At 37.5% G+C, this 13,268-nt stretch overlaps 2 protein-coding genes across 3 annotated transcripts in view; one reads left to right on the top strand and one right to left on the bottom strand.

Annotated features, from left to right (window-relative positions):
- The window catches only part of LOC107702451 (caspase-7), a 23,234-nt gene extending 16,561 nt beyond the window's left edge, over nucleotides 1-6,673 (top strand). The window contains exons 2-7 of one of the 2 annotated variants that reach the window (XM_016504772.1): nucleotides 740-862; nucleotides 2,214-2,362; nucleotides 2,959-3,087; nucleotides 3,943-4,118; nucleotides 4,322-4,454; nucleotides 6,253-6,673. In XM_016504772.1, coding sequence (XP_016360258.1) covers nucleotides 740-862; nucleotides 2,214-2,362; nucleotides 2,959-3,087; nucleotides 3,943-4,118; nucleotides 4,322-4,454; nucleotides 6,253-6,479 — 937 coding nt within the window. In that variant the 3' untranslated portion in view covers nucleotides 6,480-6,673. Of the gene's footprint in view, nucleotides 1-739; nucleotides 863-1,564; nucleotides 1,639-2,213; nucleotides 2,363-2,958; nucleotides 3,088-3,942; nucleotides 4,119-4,321; nucleotides 4,455-6,252 lie in introns of those variants that run through there. The other variant, XM_016504773.1, reaches the window with a different exon arrangement.
- Nucleotides 6,674-8,400: 1,727 nt separating this feature from the next.
- LOC107702431 (E3 ubiquitin-protein ligase TRIM39-like) lies at nucleotides 8,401-11,303 on the bottom strand. The gene is made up of 6 exons (XM_016504754.1): nucleotides 11,043-11,303; nucleotides 10,850-10,945; nucleotides 10,507-10,740; nucleotides 9,621-9,640; nucleotides 9,228-9,370; nucleotides 8,401-9,041 (listed from the first exon to the last, which is right to left on the bottom strand). The coding sequence occupies exons 1-6, from the start codon at nucleotides 11,061-11,063 to the stop codon at nucleotides 8,464-8,466; spliced, it is 1,092 nt and encodes a 363-aa protein (XP_016360240.1). The 5' UTR covers nucleotides 11,064-11,303; the 3' UTR covers nucleotides 8,401-8,463.
- Nucleotides 11,304-13,268: the final 1,965 nt, after the last annotated feature.

Below are 13,268 nucleotides of genomic sequence, written 5' to 3'. Positions count from 1 at the left end.
TTTAACTTTCTTAATGCACATTTTATGAATTGAATAACAACGAATATTTGACTGTCCCACATTAGTCAAAATGTGCTGTCCCACTTTTGAAACATCCTTTTCTAAAGTGGGACGACAAAAATTGCATCAAATAGAAAATATTCTTAACACATTTTAACAATATTATTGCAAAATGTGTTGTACAAATACATCACAAATATAATTTGATAACAATTTACAACATTGTTTTATTTATAACAGATTTATACCCTTAACATTAATTTTGTCTAAATCCTATGCCACTGACTTTTGAGTGAACTTTACAAGAGGTGCATCCTGTTTGATGATTTTCATGGCCACATTTCTGACATAATTTCCAGAAAGTCGAGTGATTTCAATAACTTGACACCCCTGCTTGAATTCAACACCAATCATGTTCACTTTAATGTTGTAAAAGAAGAGATAAACCCACTGAAGCTTAGGTGTCCCACATTAGTCAGTGTCCCACATTATACTAATCCACCTACACAGTTATTTTCACTACTGTAAAATGTAAAAAAATTTAAAAATTACAGTGTAGCCTACTAATATGGGTTTTCCTACAAACAGTTTAAGAACTTTTCTTTCATTTGAATTCCTTATTTTGATGCCAGTAAGAGACACTAAGTAACCACAGCTTGTGTTTTGGCAGAAACTACATGACAATAGTCAATGTCAGTAAGGAGAGGATGGGGTAACATGTCGTTAATTCTTGCTCCAGAATGGATAAAGAAACCCTCACCACTGAGAGTGCAGAGACGATGGAGGACCAAGAGAACTATGGAGAAGGAGACACAGTAGATGCAAAACCTGACCGCAAAGGGAGATTTATGCTTTTTGGCAGGTGAGACTATTTCTAACTTATTTCATCTATCCTAACTATTGACCTAACCTGTTATTCAGGTGAGGGGGAAAACTGTTTACTTTTTCTCTTTTGTGACAGTAATTCAGTGAATTATTTAGTAGTTGTTTAGTTAATTATTTATAATTTACAGTAGTAGTTGCAAGTACAGCTTCAGATGTTAAAAGCCATGTCATACACTAGGTGGCGCCACAGTCATCTTTGTAAATGACAAGGCCAACAAGCTGTAACGCTTGCATCACATGTAGGATATTTGAACGTGCTTGAATGTGTTTTGAGATGTCCAGAATATATATCTTTTCAGTATGAATCCAACTGCATATTTAGAATTATACTAGTTTCTCTGCAATTAAAAAAATAATTATGTTAAGATTATTTTAAGATTTTATTTGGAACTTTTGAGTGTGTGTGGTCTGCAACAGGCCTAATATGTAGTGTGATAGTGTGTTTGTCAGTAGAGGTGTGCTCTTGTCCTGCGTGACCCTGGTAGAGGGGTTTGAATAGGCCTTTGGAAAGCTCTGGGGGGTGGTGTGTGTGCTGACTCAGGTAGGGTGCGCCGCCCCAGCCCAGCGGAGCCACCACTCCACTCTTTGTAGAGTATAGAGCATGCCGGGATCCTAGCACACACCACACAACACCAAACCACAAGGAAAAAATCCACCCAAAAGAGCCTAAAATCTGGGAAAGATTCAGCAGATCTAGAGGGAAGAGCAACACGTTTCAATGCAGAGTGGCGTAGCATTTAAAGAAGAGCCCAGGTAGGAGAGCGCTCGGATGGGATAGGAGGTAGTAGGGGGGAGTTGGGGGGGTTGCTGCCCCTCATCACATGGGACACCTGTGATTCGCTCCACTGTGCATGTGTGTGAGAGAGAGTGTATAGGCAGGAACCCATTGTTGTGGTTGGGTAACGTGATGACTAGGCTCTTCTGGAATACTGGCACATATTGTACATCCAGTGGCCACTGTGGCCTACTAATCTGGACAGATTATTTCACAATGGGGATATGAGACGTCTGTGAGAATTTTCCCTCAGGCATGTGGAATATTATGTTTGGGACACCGTGAAGTTTTAGAGCAACTAATATTATGATCAATAAGGGGATTTAATTGTCTTCATGACACCGGATATCCCGGTTAGCTGCTATTTTCCGATTCTCTGACTGGCATGGGTTGTATTTTCTTTGAGGTTTGATTGTTCTTCAATTTACAGATGAGCTTATTTATTATTTTGTCTCTTAGAACACACTATGTTCTTATAAATATATATTAGGTGATGCACATGATGGATGAAGGTTTGTAATAGATTGGTTGACTGTCTGTCTCTGTCTCTCAGTAAGAAGAAGGATGGCAAGTTGCAGGAAAAAGAGCAATCTTCTGAAAGCCATTACAGGATTGTTTCTCCAACATTCCAGTATAAGATGAGCCACCAGCGCGTTGGCAAGTGCATCATCATCAACAACAAGAACTTTGATGAAAAGACAGGTGAGGCTTCATCTCCATGTTATGCTATGTTGACCAATCAATACTGATTTAGCACACCCAGTAAAAACAGTTGTATTTATTGTTATTTGTAGTTTATTAGGGCAATAATATTAATAATAGTATTAAACAATGTTTTGTTATATGTTATAGACCCAACTGTTTTTATGAGCTTCTACCTAATAGTTTTGATCTAATTCATTATTGGTAAATAGTTAAAAAAGAATATCCATATTTCTGTCATTTACATTGATATAAACTTTTTTAATGAAAACATTGTTTTAATGACTAATAATTTGTGTAAATTGTGATCTGTATGCGGGATAAATCAGATTTACTCATCTATATAATGATGTAATAGTAAAAAACAACAACAAAACGTATAAAAATGCATTAGTATTCCAAAGTGGAGGGTCAAAAAAGATATTTAGAACAAAATTAAACCTGTATATCTGTGGCTTATATTCACCATAGTCACTATGGATAGACACTAATGTGACTGCTGTTAAAAGTTTGATGGAAAATAGAAATTGAATGTTGAGTCATTTAAAGTTACTAGATTGATGCTCTGTCTGCTTACTTTGTGATCTGTGTTTAAGGGATGAATGTACGCAATGGCACAGATCGAGATGCTGAAGAGCTGTCCAAGTGCTTTAAAAACTTGGGCTTTGAAGTTTTCATCTACGATGACCAGACCTGCAGGAACATGGAGCGGCTACTTAAAGAAGGTGAGTGGACAAAATATGTATCTGTACCCCAGATCATCAAAATGCCACATCCATTTTTTAAATTAGGCTTACATAACTCTGCTGGGAAATTTTATGAAACATATGAAATGAAAACATGTGAGTGTCATATATCAGTAAGAACCAGAAAGAAAAAAAAAATCTAAAAACGTGTCATGGAACTTTTGTGGAATGTGGTTAGGCTACCTGATTTCTTTAAGATTGCATCATAACATGTTGTTTTGAATGTTGTTCTGTTCTAAAAATAAGTGAACTACAGTACCTAGCTGTCCACTGACTATATAGGCATCTGCTTTTTAACGCAATATAACCGCTTTCAGTCTATTTAAGACTCGACTTGTATAAGGCATTAAGTGTGTTGCTCAGCTAACTGCATCACAAGCATACATTATTAGCATGAAAATACACAAATATTGGCTAATATTATCATTTTAATGGCACCAATAAAATGTTTTTAGCTATGCTTTTCAATATTGAATTAAATGCTCAGTATAATCTTGGAATTTTTTTTTCACTTAGCTTGTTGCAATATATAGCCTTTTTTAATTCTTTTTTTTTTTTGGTCTTGGATATTAAGTAGTTCATCTTAGAACAAGATTTTTTTGTAGATTTGTGTAATTATGTTTTTTAGTTGTGCTGACTTGATTTTGTCAAACGTCACATTTATATTATTTAAGTCTCTCTGCTGCCCTCTACTGTTAGTGGCCTAAATTACTTGCGTTATTAAAAGTGTAAAGTGTTTGCAAACCCAGTTTTTATCCACAACTAAGATGACTAAAAGTGTGAAAAAAAGGTTTCTTTTTCTTCTCTCACATATTTTGTCTGTACGTGTTTCAGTCTCAGAAGAGGACCACAGCGACAGCTCCTGCTTCGCCTGCATCTTGCTGAGCCACGGCGAGGAGGGCATGATTTACGGCACGGACGGAGCAATGCCCATCAAGAGCATGACCTCGTTCTTCAAAGGAGACATGTGCAAGAGCCTCGTGGGCAAGCCCAAGCTCTTTTTCATCCAGGTAAGAGGAGCAGGGCCACAGGAGGATTTGGGGAGGAGAGAGGAGGATAAGGAAGAAGTGATGGAGGAGAAAATGGAGCACCTACATACAACGGTGTCTATTGTTTTAATGTTATTTCTGTCGCACCACACCCGGAGTTACCCTACCTTTTTTGAAGTGCATTTTAAGTGGATATTGACATGGTCGTGTGTTTTTACTGGCAGGCTTGTCGGGGTTCAGAGTTTGATGATGGTGTACAAACAGACTCAGGACCGCCCAATGACACGACAGATGCCAATCCAAGACACAAGATTCCGGTAGAGGCAGACTTCCTGTTTGCTTATTCAACTGTGCCAGGTATTTTCTTACTCTTACTTACAGAATGTGGAATGCAGGAAATTTAATCTCGAAGAGTCCCACGTAAAACACATCTTTTTATTTTTTTTTTGAGTTGTCCTCTAGAGCTGCATGCAATAAGCATACAGCATTCCTTATAGTCCAATTCATGACTCAAGTTCTTTTTAACAAGTTTTTTAAGTGAGTCAAAAACATATAGCTTGACCAGTCTAGTCTCATTCATGAAGAGATGACTTTTATGATTCATTTAAAAAGAATCACAAACTCAATGTATATATTACTTATACATTACTGTTCAAAAGTTTAGGGTCAGTAAGCTTTTGTTTTTTTACAGAAATTAATACTTCTATTCATTAAGAACAGTAAAGTATGGAAGCTTATTTTCGCCACAGACGTTTCTTTTTTCTCTTTCTTATCTCTGCGAGTTTATATCTTACAATTCGGAGAATTCTGAGATTACATTTCACAATTCTGTCTTTTCCTCTGAATTCTGAGTTTATACTGTATCGCACAGTTCAGTTTTTTTTCCCCAGCATGGGATAAAGCCTTCTGCACACTGCACAATTTTAGCAATCCTATAAGATCATTACAAATCACACTGCACGACATGGATCTAATAAACTTGGGTACGACATGTATGCAGACTGTATGATGATGACACCTAGTGACTCGTAGGCTACGGCGCAAGTCACTATTGAAGAATAAAACGTTATTAGCATGCGCTAGTGGTAAACAAAAAGAGCATGACGAAGCACAGTTTGCCAGTTGTACTTATTATGTTTGCTGAAAAAAAGAGGATCTGTGAAAGAAGAAGTTAAAAGAGATTGAGGTAAACAGTTTTAAGTTTTAGCGCCATGTCACGTTGATTAACATGGCATTTCATGTTGCATTTTTATTGGCTGGTCAGTAAACATAGGTTGTAGCATCAAACACACTGTGCGATGATCATGCAAAATTTCTGACACTGTCAGAAAATTATCACAGGCTATCTTTGGTCACAAGACCATGACAACGGCCGTCTTTGAACCTCTCTCACTGTACGACATAGGACCACTGTTGAGGAACCACGATCACAGAAATCGCCACGATTATTTCACGATGCCAATCTTTCGTCAGGGACAGACGAAAATCGTGCAGTGTGAAGGCGGCTTAAAACAATAAAAAGATAATTGCCCTTTTTTATCCCACAGTTCAGACTTTTTGGTGCAAATTTCAAATTTATATCTCACAATTCCTATTTGAAATAAATGCTGTTCTTTTAAAAACTTCTCTCCATAAAAGAAACCTCACAGTATCCACAAAAGTTTAAGCAGCATAACTGATTTTCCGACAGTAAAATGTCTCACTGAATAAAATCTTACACAACAATCTTCCTTTGTGCTACTTTTTTTGCAATAATTATATACAATGCTATAATAACAGTTTTACAAGAAATCCAATTTACCTTTTTTCAGTTGGTATCCACTTAACAGTTTTTGTGTTGTTATATTGATTATTGTATCTGTCAGTTAGCAATTGAACTGCATAGTTTAGACCCTATTGTTAATTTTTTCAATTAATATTGTTGTAATGTACAGTACCAAGTTAACAGTTTCACTAGGTGAAAGCAAAATGCAAGCAAAATGGACATTAAAACTGAAATACCCAGATGAATCAGATTTGAATCAATTTAAATCAAATCGAGAGGTTGTGAATCAGAAAACCTGTTTAGATATGCAGCCCTGAGTTAAAATATTGTGACATCATGTGACACACAGTTGTACAGTAATGTAACATTCTTACACATTTGTTCTCACAGGTTACTACTCCTGGAGGAATCCGGGCCGAGGCTCCTGGTTTGTCCAGGCCCTCTGTAACGTTCTGAATGAGTTTGGCAAGCAACTTGAGATCATGCAGATCCTCACTCGGGTCAACTACATGGTGGCCACCTACTTCGAGTCCTGGTCAGAGGACCCTCATTTTAGCGAGAAGAAACAGATACCTTGTGTGGTGTCCATGTTGACTAAAGAGCTCTACTTCAACTGATCTGAGCAGACCATCTTCACATGCTGTGCTCCGTCTGCCTTTTCACAGCACGCACATTTTCTTGCCAAGGACTTTATAGTAGCACACTTTTAATTTGTTATCTTTTAACAGTAAATATTAACCAAATTCTTAACCTTTTTTGTCATTGATCCGCCATAAGGAGGGAAACCTCGGTCTAATACTTGAGCAAAATATTTTTACATAAATGTGAGCGGTGCACATTTCAGGATGGCAGGCAGGAAAGACACATCAGGTGTACAAAGACTGACCACTGACTGACTGAACGACTGACTTCACTCGACCAAGCGGTCACAACATTCAGGGTTGATCCCAGCTGGAAGTTTGTGTGCAAACGCAATTTTTTTTATGTTATGCTGGGCATATGGACACCGAAATGTTCTTCCTTTGTGCTACTTCCTGTTCAGATCCACTACTTTTTCAGTGAATGTTCTTTTTCAGAGTATTCCAGGGAATAGTGATGTCACTTTGTCCACTGGCAGTGTCAAATATCCATGTTGCTTTGCCAACTTTGAAAGTTCTCTGCCACTTTTACTGTACTAGATAAAACCCTTTATTGATCCTAATAAAAAATATTTGTAAAAAACAAAAATAGCGCTTGAAAAAAGACATCCTATACCACACAAAACCTTTGCTATTGTTCTGTTTTTATAGTACTAGCAACTCAAGCATAAATTCTAAGCATATAAATGGCCATCTGTAGCATTTTAGTTTGGTTTGGTTTGGTTTGGTTTTTCCACAACGCTCTTCAGAGGAGGTCAAAGAAAGGGCATGAATGGAAATGGAGTGGCAAATAGTGAAGTAATGCTGACAGCTGCACGGCTTTTAAAAGCTTTTCATTCATGCTGGTCGCTGGTTAGTTTGCGTTCACTGAAAAACTGAAATCAGATCAGCATTCATCCTGGGTATTTTGAGCACACTGTAGCTTCATGTAGTATTTACTGATGTTTTGTACTGAATCTGTCTGTAATCTACAAAGGCAGCTATTGTTTTACTGGTGACCATTTTAACCATTTATCACCCATCTGACCTAATGTGCTGTTTCAAACTTGATGGAAGGTTCTGATGCTTTCAGAGCTTGTTGTCTTTGGTTTCGTCCAACAGTTTTTCCTTTTCTTTCTGTTCTTTCTGTATCTTTCATTCTCATTGTTCATCCAGATCACACACTGAATCTGCCAGCCTGTGCACCATCTGACCACCACAAATTAAAGGCCCTTTTTTCTTTATGCATGGATTATTAGTGAAGTGCTCCAACTATACTGTAGGAAGTGCTAGCTCCACTTTTGAAATTGAAAATTTTTATTTTTATTTTTATATTACATTGTTTTTTTATTTAAATACATAACTGTGAATATAGGAATGTTAAATAGAAAAATTCTAACTAATGGTTTTTTTTTTTTGCACAAATGCCCCAAAAATTTTGTTTACATTGTGTTAACATTACATTGTATAAAGTGGGGCTGATTTTTGTTCAAATGACTTTAATTCAAATGAATGCCTTTGTAAGCCTTCTTTTATTGTATTAAAAGACTTTATTGAAATCTGCCTTCTTTCATTAATATTTCAAAGTATTTACACACTACTGTTCAGAAGTTTAGGTTCGTTAAGATTTTGAAATGTTTTTGAAATTACAATTTTATAACTTTTTTATTTGTAATTTATCCCTATGATGGCAAAGCTTTCAGCAGTTATCAGTAAATCCTTCAGAAATTATTATAATATGCTGATTTGATGCTGAAGGAACATTTCTTACTATTATCATTGTTGAAAACAAGTTTTTTTTTTTTTTTTATGAAAACCGTGACATTTTATTCAGGACTTTTGAACAGAATGTTAAAAAACAGCATTCTTTTTTTACACAAGAAAAATCTTGTGTAACATTAAGAATATCTTTACTGTCACTTCTGATCAATTTAATGCATCCTTACTGAATAAATGAATTAGACCCCACCATCATCGGTTTCCATTACAAGAATGGGGCGGATTTCGAAGCATCGCAAATAAGCAGTGGTTTCCTGTTGGTCTCCTGGTTGTCGTGACCAGGACAGACAGCCTGGTAGAGTGAGTCTGTGAAGGTTCCTGTACAAAAACTGTACAGGGGCGTCATGGTGTCAGCCCCCAAGAAACAAACCAAACCTCCTTCTGAGCTGGAGAAGATGCCAATGCGCTGAAAAGTTCTCCCACTTACATGGGGGAGCTCATGGGGAACACCATTGTGCCAGGCCGTGTAGTTGCCATTGAAATATTCAATGCACCAGGACGTCGGGCCCCGGCCCAACCAGCAGTCCTCCTCTCGACCCTTCCTAGGGATGTTGGGGTATGTGAGCCCTAGTTCCCAGTATGTCTTACCAGTAACCTGCACCTCCCAGTAGTTGCGAACATCCGTGGAGCCCTTCCTGCTAATCACATTCAGGGTGGTGTCAAATCGAGAGGGGTTTTCAGAAACGTCCTGCCAGGTATCGGTGTAAGTGACTGAGTCACCCTCAGGGGAAATAATAAGCTTTGGGTGAGCAGAGTCAGGATCCAGAACAACTTCTTGGGCGTCTGAAATAGAAAGTGCCAAAGGCATCGTAAAATTAGAAACTATATTTAGAAACAAATTCCTTGTGAGAGGTATGAGGAAAAGATAGCATGTGTTAGGAATCATTGCAGGGATTTAGGAACATGCGTAGGCTGTACATACTAAAAGCGATAGAGTAATTTTCATGTAAAAAATGTGTAGACCCTCACAGCTTTGGAAGAGTTTCCTGGTGACAGGAACCTGAGAGCGTATGAACAGCAGCAGGTTGATGGTTAAGCCCAGCAGCTGTTCATTCTTAAACTCATCCATCTGCATTAACTCTGGATCTGTCTTCTTCAGAGTCTCTATTATCCTATAAACAAGGAAGAATACAGTATGTGAAAAAAAAATACTAATGCCCCACAAGCAGGAAGGACTGTTGTGCGGAAACTTCAGATCGCATGCTTGATTAAATGCTTTAGTAAACTATTTTTCACGTCTCACAAATGAAAACATGCGTTGTCATAACACATTGGAGTGTTTCATACTTCAAATTTCTGTTCATATCATACATTTCCGTCATGGACCAGAAACCAAATTCCCAAAACTGCAATACTACTTACCTTTCCTCCATCTCCGACATCTGTAAGTAAAAGAAATGGAGAAATCATGGGTGAAAAAGTGAGCTATTTGTAGAACATTTCCACACTGCAAATACAATTTCATAAAATTGTGCAGCTGCGTTAATTTTTCTATGCAAGGGATTTTCAAACTGAGGTATGCAAAAAAACTGAAAGAAATTGTTTTACAAAATTATTTTCAAGGCTAATATACTGTAGTTAACATGCTTAAGAGAATATTTAACTTTTTTTTTTTTTTTTTACATTTTTATAAAATTTATATTGTTATTCTGCTTTCTACTTTGTAACATCATGAAAAAATATACATAGTTTTGGGGGGGATCAGTTCATCCATTGCTTCAATAAAATGACAATACAAAAGCAAATTATTTAAGTATCTATTCAATATCATACTTAATATTTTATCAAACCATATAAATGGGTTTTACATCTGAAAATTATATACAGTACACACTGCCATCCAAAAGTTTGGGGTCTCCCTATGCTCACCAAGGCTGCATTTATTTGATCAAAAATACACATGATCCTTCAGAAAAAAATATGCTGATTTGCTGCTCAATTAATATTTCTTATTATTGTCAATGTTGAAAATGGGCGCGCTGCTTAATATTTTTGTGCAAACCATGTTTAAATTTCTTTTTTATAATTTTTTGATGAATACAAATTTCAAATGAGCAGCATTTATTTGAAATAGAAATAAAAGTAAATAAAAGTATTCATTTCTTTAAAAATAAAATTAAGCAACTTGGGGTTTGGTGCTCATGAAGACAAAATGGTTCAAACCTTCAAGCATTCTATTACTACCTCAGCTATACAGTATTACTATCTGAAAACTACTACAGGACACTGTTCTGGTCAAAAAATGCACCTTCTCTTGAACCTGACGTTGATCTTTCTCCATCTGTGCAGACAGTTCAGTGAGTTGCTGATCTATTTCTCGCGTGAGGTGGTAGCACTTCTCAATACTGTCCTCAACAGTTCTCTCCATGGCCTCTGTCTCAATATCCAACTGGCTCAGTGTAATTCTCAGATCCTCATCCAAAACCCTCTTCATGTCATCATATTTTTTCTTAATCTTCTCTTTTTGAGCTGCAGCCTTGCTCTGTGGAATAATAAAGCATACTTAATCAGATACATCAGGGTCATCTGCCATATTTTAAGCAATGCATTTATTGTACTTTCAGACATTAATGCGAGTTTCACCAACTTACATTGAAGTCAGATTGTTTTGATGACAGCTTCTTCATTCGGAAAGCCAGAATGTCTCTTTGTCTCTTCAGGTGCTCCTGATGTTTTGTTGGGGTGTCCTTGAATGCGATATTTCAAAGGTCAAAATCAAGTAAAAAATACCTTTATCTGTCGCAAATGTCCATTATAACAAACAGAAATTCATTGAATCGCTACCTGAGTTTGTGACTTCATCATTGGCTCAACTCTAGTACCAGTTCTTCGCTTAATTTGATTGCTTTGGTTTTCTACTCTTGTTCTTCCAGTCTTATTCTCCACTAGCAAATGACTAGCCTAAGCCCCAAACTTTGAGCTTTATACTGTACGGTTAAGATGCCAAGGATGGAGGAGGGGTGACGGTCCATCTGTTGTTCCTGTGCCCTGGGAAGTATTCAAGTTGTACAACTAGGGTCCGTAAATCTGGCTGAAGGACTGAAGGAGCTGTACAGGGCCTGCTGTTGTCTGAGTACATTGTGCCCAAAAAGAGAGAGGAAGCAGCACTTGTAGCCAAAGAAAGCCTCTATTTATATCACACTCTCACATGGAAGACTTTTAAAAGCTTTGTGTCGCAACACCTAATATTTGGATGTTTAAATCAAGGTGACCAGTTTAACAGTTGAGGAAAAACTTGACAGGGTTTTCATCTACAGACCTGTCTGCATGTGCCGCAACTGGGACGAATTCCAAATAGTTCAGAAACACTTATGGAGCAGGTAGCACCAATTATAGGCTTTAGCCATGACCCTGTTAGCCCTTGTAATGACTGATACAAATTCTATGAATGGCGTGCGAGTGGGAATGCTTGGATTGAGGCCTGTGCCAAACCACCTGCAGCTGCTGCCTGTCTTTCTACAGCCCTACCATTCTGACACATCATGGGCAGCTTCCTGTCACAGTGCCACTGAACAACAATTATTCAGCCTCAAGCCATTTGATGAGCAGGCGTGCATAGGAACTGACGCAAGTCGGTGATGTCTCATTGACTGATACAGTGCATTTTAAACATGGCTGGAAATTAGGACAGGGGTTTTTACACAAAGCGGGTGGAAGGTTACCACCTAGTTTTTTTGAAGCCAACTTGGGGAATGTAGCAGATTTGGTTTTCATTCTTGCATAAATAATGCAAATTAAACTGACACTTCTGTTCATAGGTGTGTGAAACTGATTATAGACTGACATCTTGATTATAACATGCATGTCATGCTGTCATTGAGCTGGAACCTTACAATGACTTTACAATTTTTTTTTTTTTTACATGTGTGAACAGGTTTTCGAACGGTTCGCAATCGTATAGGAAAACTTGCGGAAAGTGGAGAACACTCCCCAAATAATCCACGAAAAGTGCAAATGCGGACGCCTCTATGGTGTGTTTTGAACATTTTAAACATGCATATTTTAATGTTGCATTGCTTTTTTTCCATTTGCTATACGTCTCGCATTTTCAAAGGCAAAAACATGTAAACAGTACTAAGCAGCTTTTCTCGCAATATGCAGATTTCTGTGTGCGTGTGAATGTAAATTATGAGGAAATGTAAAAAAAAAAAAGCTTTTCGATGAGGTATTTCTTTCTTTTTTCTTTTTTGCGGTAAATCAAATCAAAATATGTCATTTGTCATTTTTAATTTTCTCCAATCCAGTGTAATACTGTTAAAGGACTTGTACTTTATGGAGTCATTTGGAAAGTGTGTAATATCTTCAATAAGGCTTTATTTCAGTTCAATATTTATTAACATGTTTATTTCCCCAAAAAGTTAAACTCTATCCACCTTATTTTTCAATGCAGAAGCCGTTTTCTGTGACTGTGCAAGACTTCCGGTTCATTTATTAATAACGAGAAGAATAACAATGTGCAGTAAAAGGTAATACTGTTTGCACTACAAACCAGTGTGTTCATAATTAAGATAATACATTAAAATAATATGGTAAGACACACCAATTTGCAATATAAAGCAGCAAAACAAGCTGTTCTGTACAGCTAAAAATAGCTGGAAATGGATGACACAGGAGCCCAGAGCCATAAAATTCCAAAATGGCTGCGCCCACTCTTACAGAAAAAATAAGGTAGACAGCTCTATCAAAACATTGCTGTTTGTTTGAGATTCCCGACTAGCTCCAATAGTATCCAGCTGCAGCCCCGCAGACCCACACGTTTCAGGCCACACGATCCAGACCACCCGATCTATGCCGGAAGTGGTGGGCGGGGTTATTAAATCATAACAACATGGTGGAGAACACTGTGGGACACCTGATAATGTTCTCTCATAGATGGTGTGACTCTAAAAAGACCAGATCCGCCCTACACCATAAATGGTTCGTCTCACTTCCGGCCTGAAACGGGTGACCTGGATTGTGTGTCCTGAAACGTGTGTGCTGCGGGGCTGCAGCTGGATATATCTCACTAGC

Source organism: Sinocyclocheilus anshuiensis, unplaced genomic scaffold (genome assembly GCF_001515605.1).
Source record: "Sinocyclocheilus anshuiensis isolate Anshui unplaced genomic scaffold, SAMN03320099.WGS_v1.1 scaffold190, whole genome shotgun sequence".
Taxonomy (NCBI): Eukaryota; Metazoa; Chordata; class Actinopteri; order Cypriniformes; family Cyprinidae; genus Sinocyclocheilus; species Sinocyclocheilus anshuiensis.
The sequence above is the reverse complement of the archived record's forward strand: the minus strand, read 5'-3'. Positions and strand labels throughout refer to the sequence as shown.

Coding starts and splice junctions, on each gene's coding strand:
- LOC107702431 (XM_016504754.1), bottom strand. CDS start 11,063: ATGATGAAGTCACAAACTCAG. Junction 10,946..11,042: donor TGATGAAGTCACAAACTCAG/GTAGCGATTCAA, acceptor ATCGCATTCAAG/GACACCCCAACAAAACATCA. Junction 9,641..10,506: donor AACGTCAGGTTCAAGAGAAG/GTGCATTTTTTG, acceptor TTTTACTTACAG/ATGTCGGAGATGGAGGAAAG.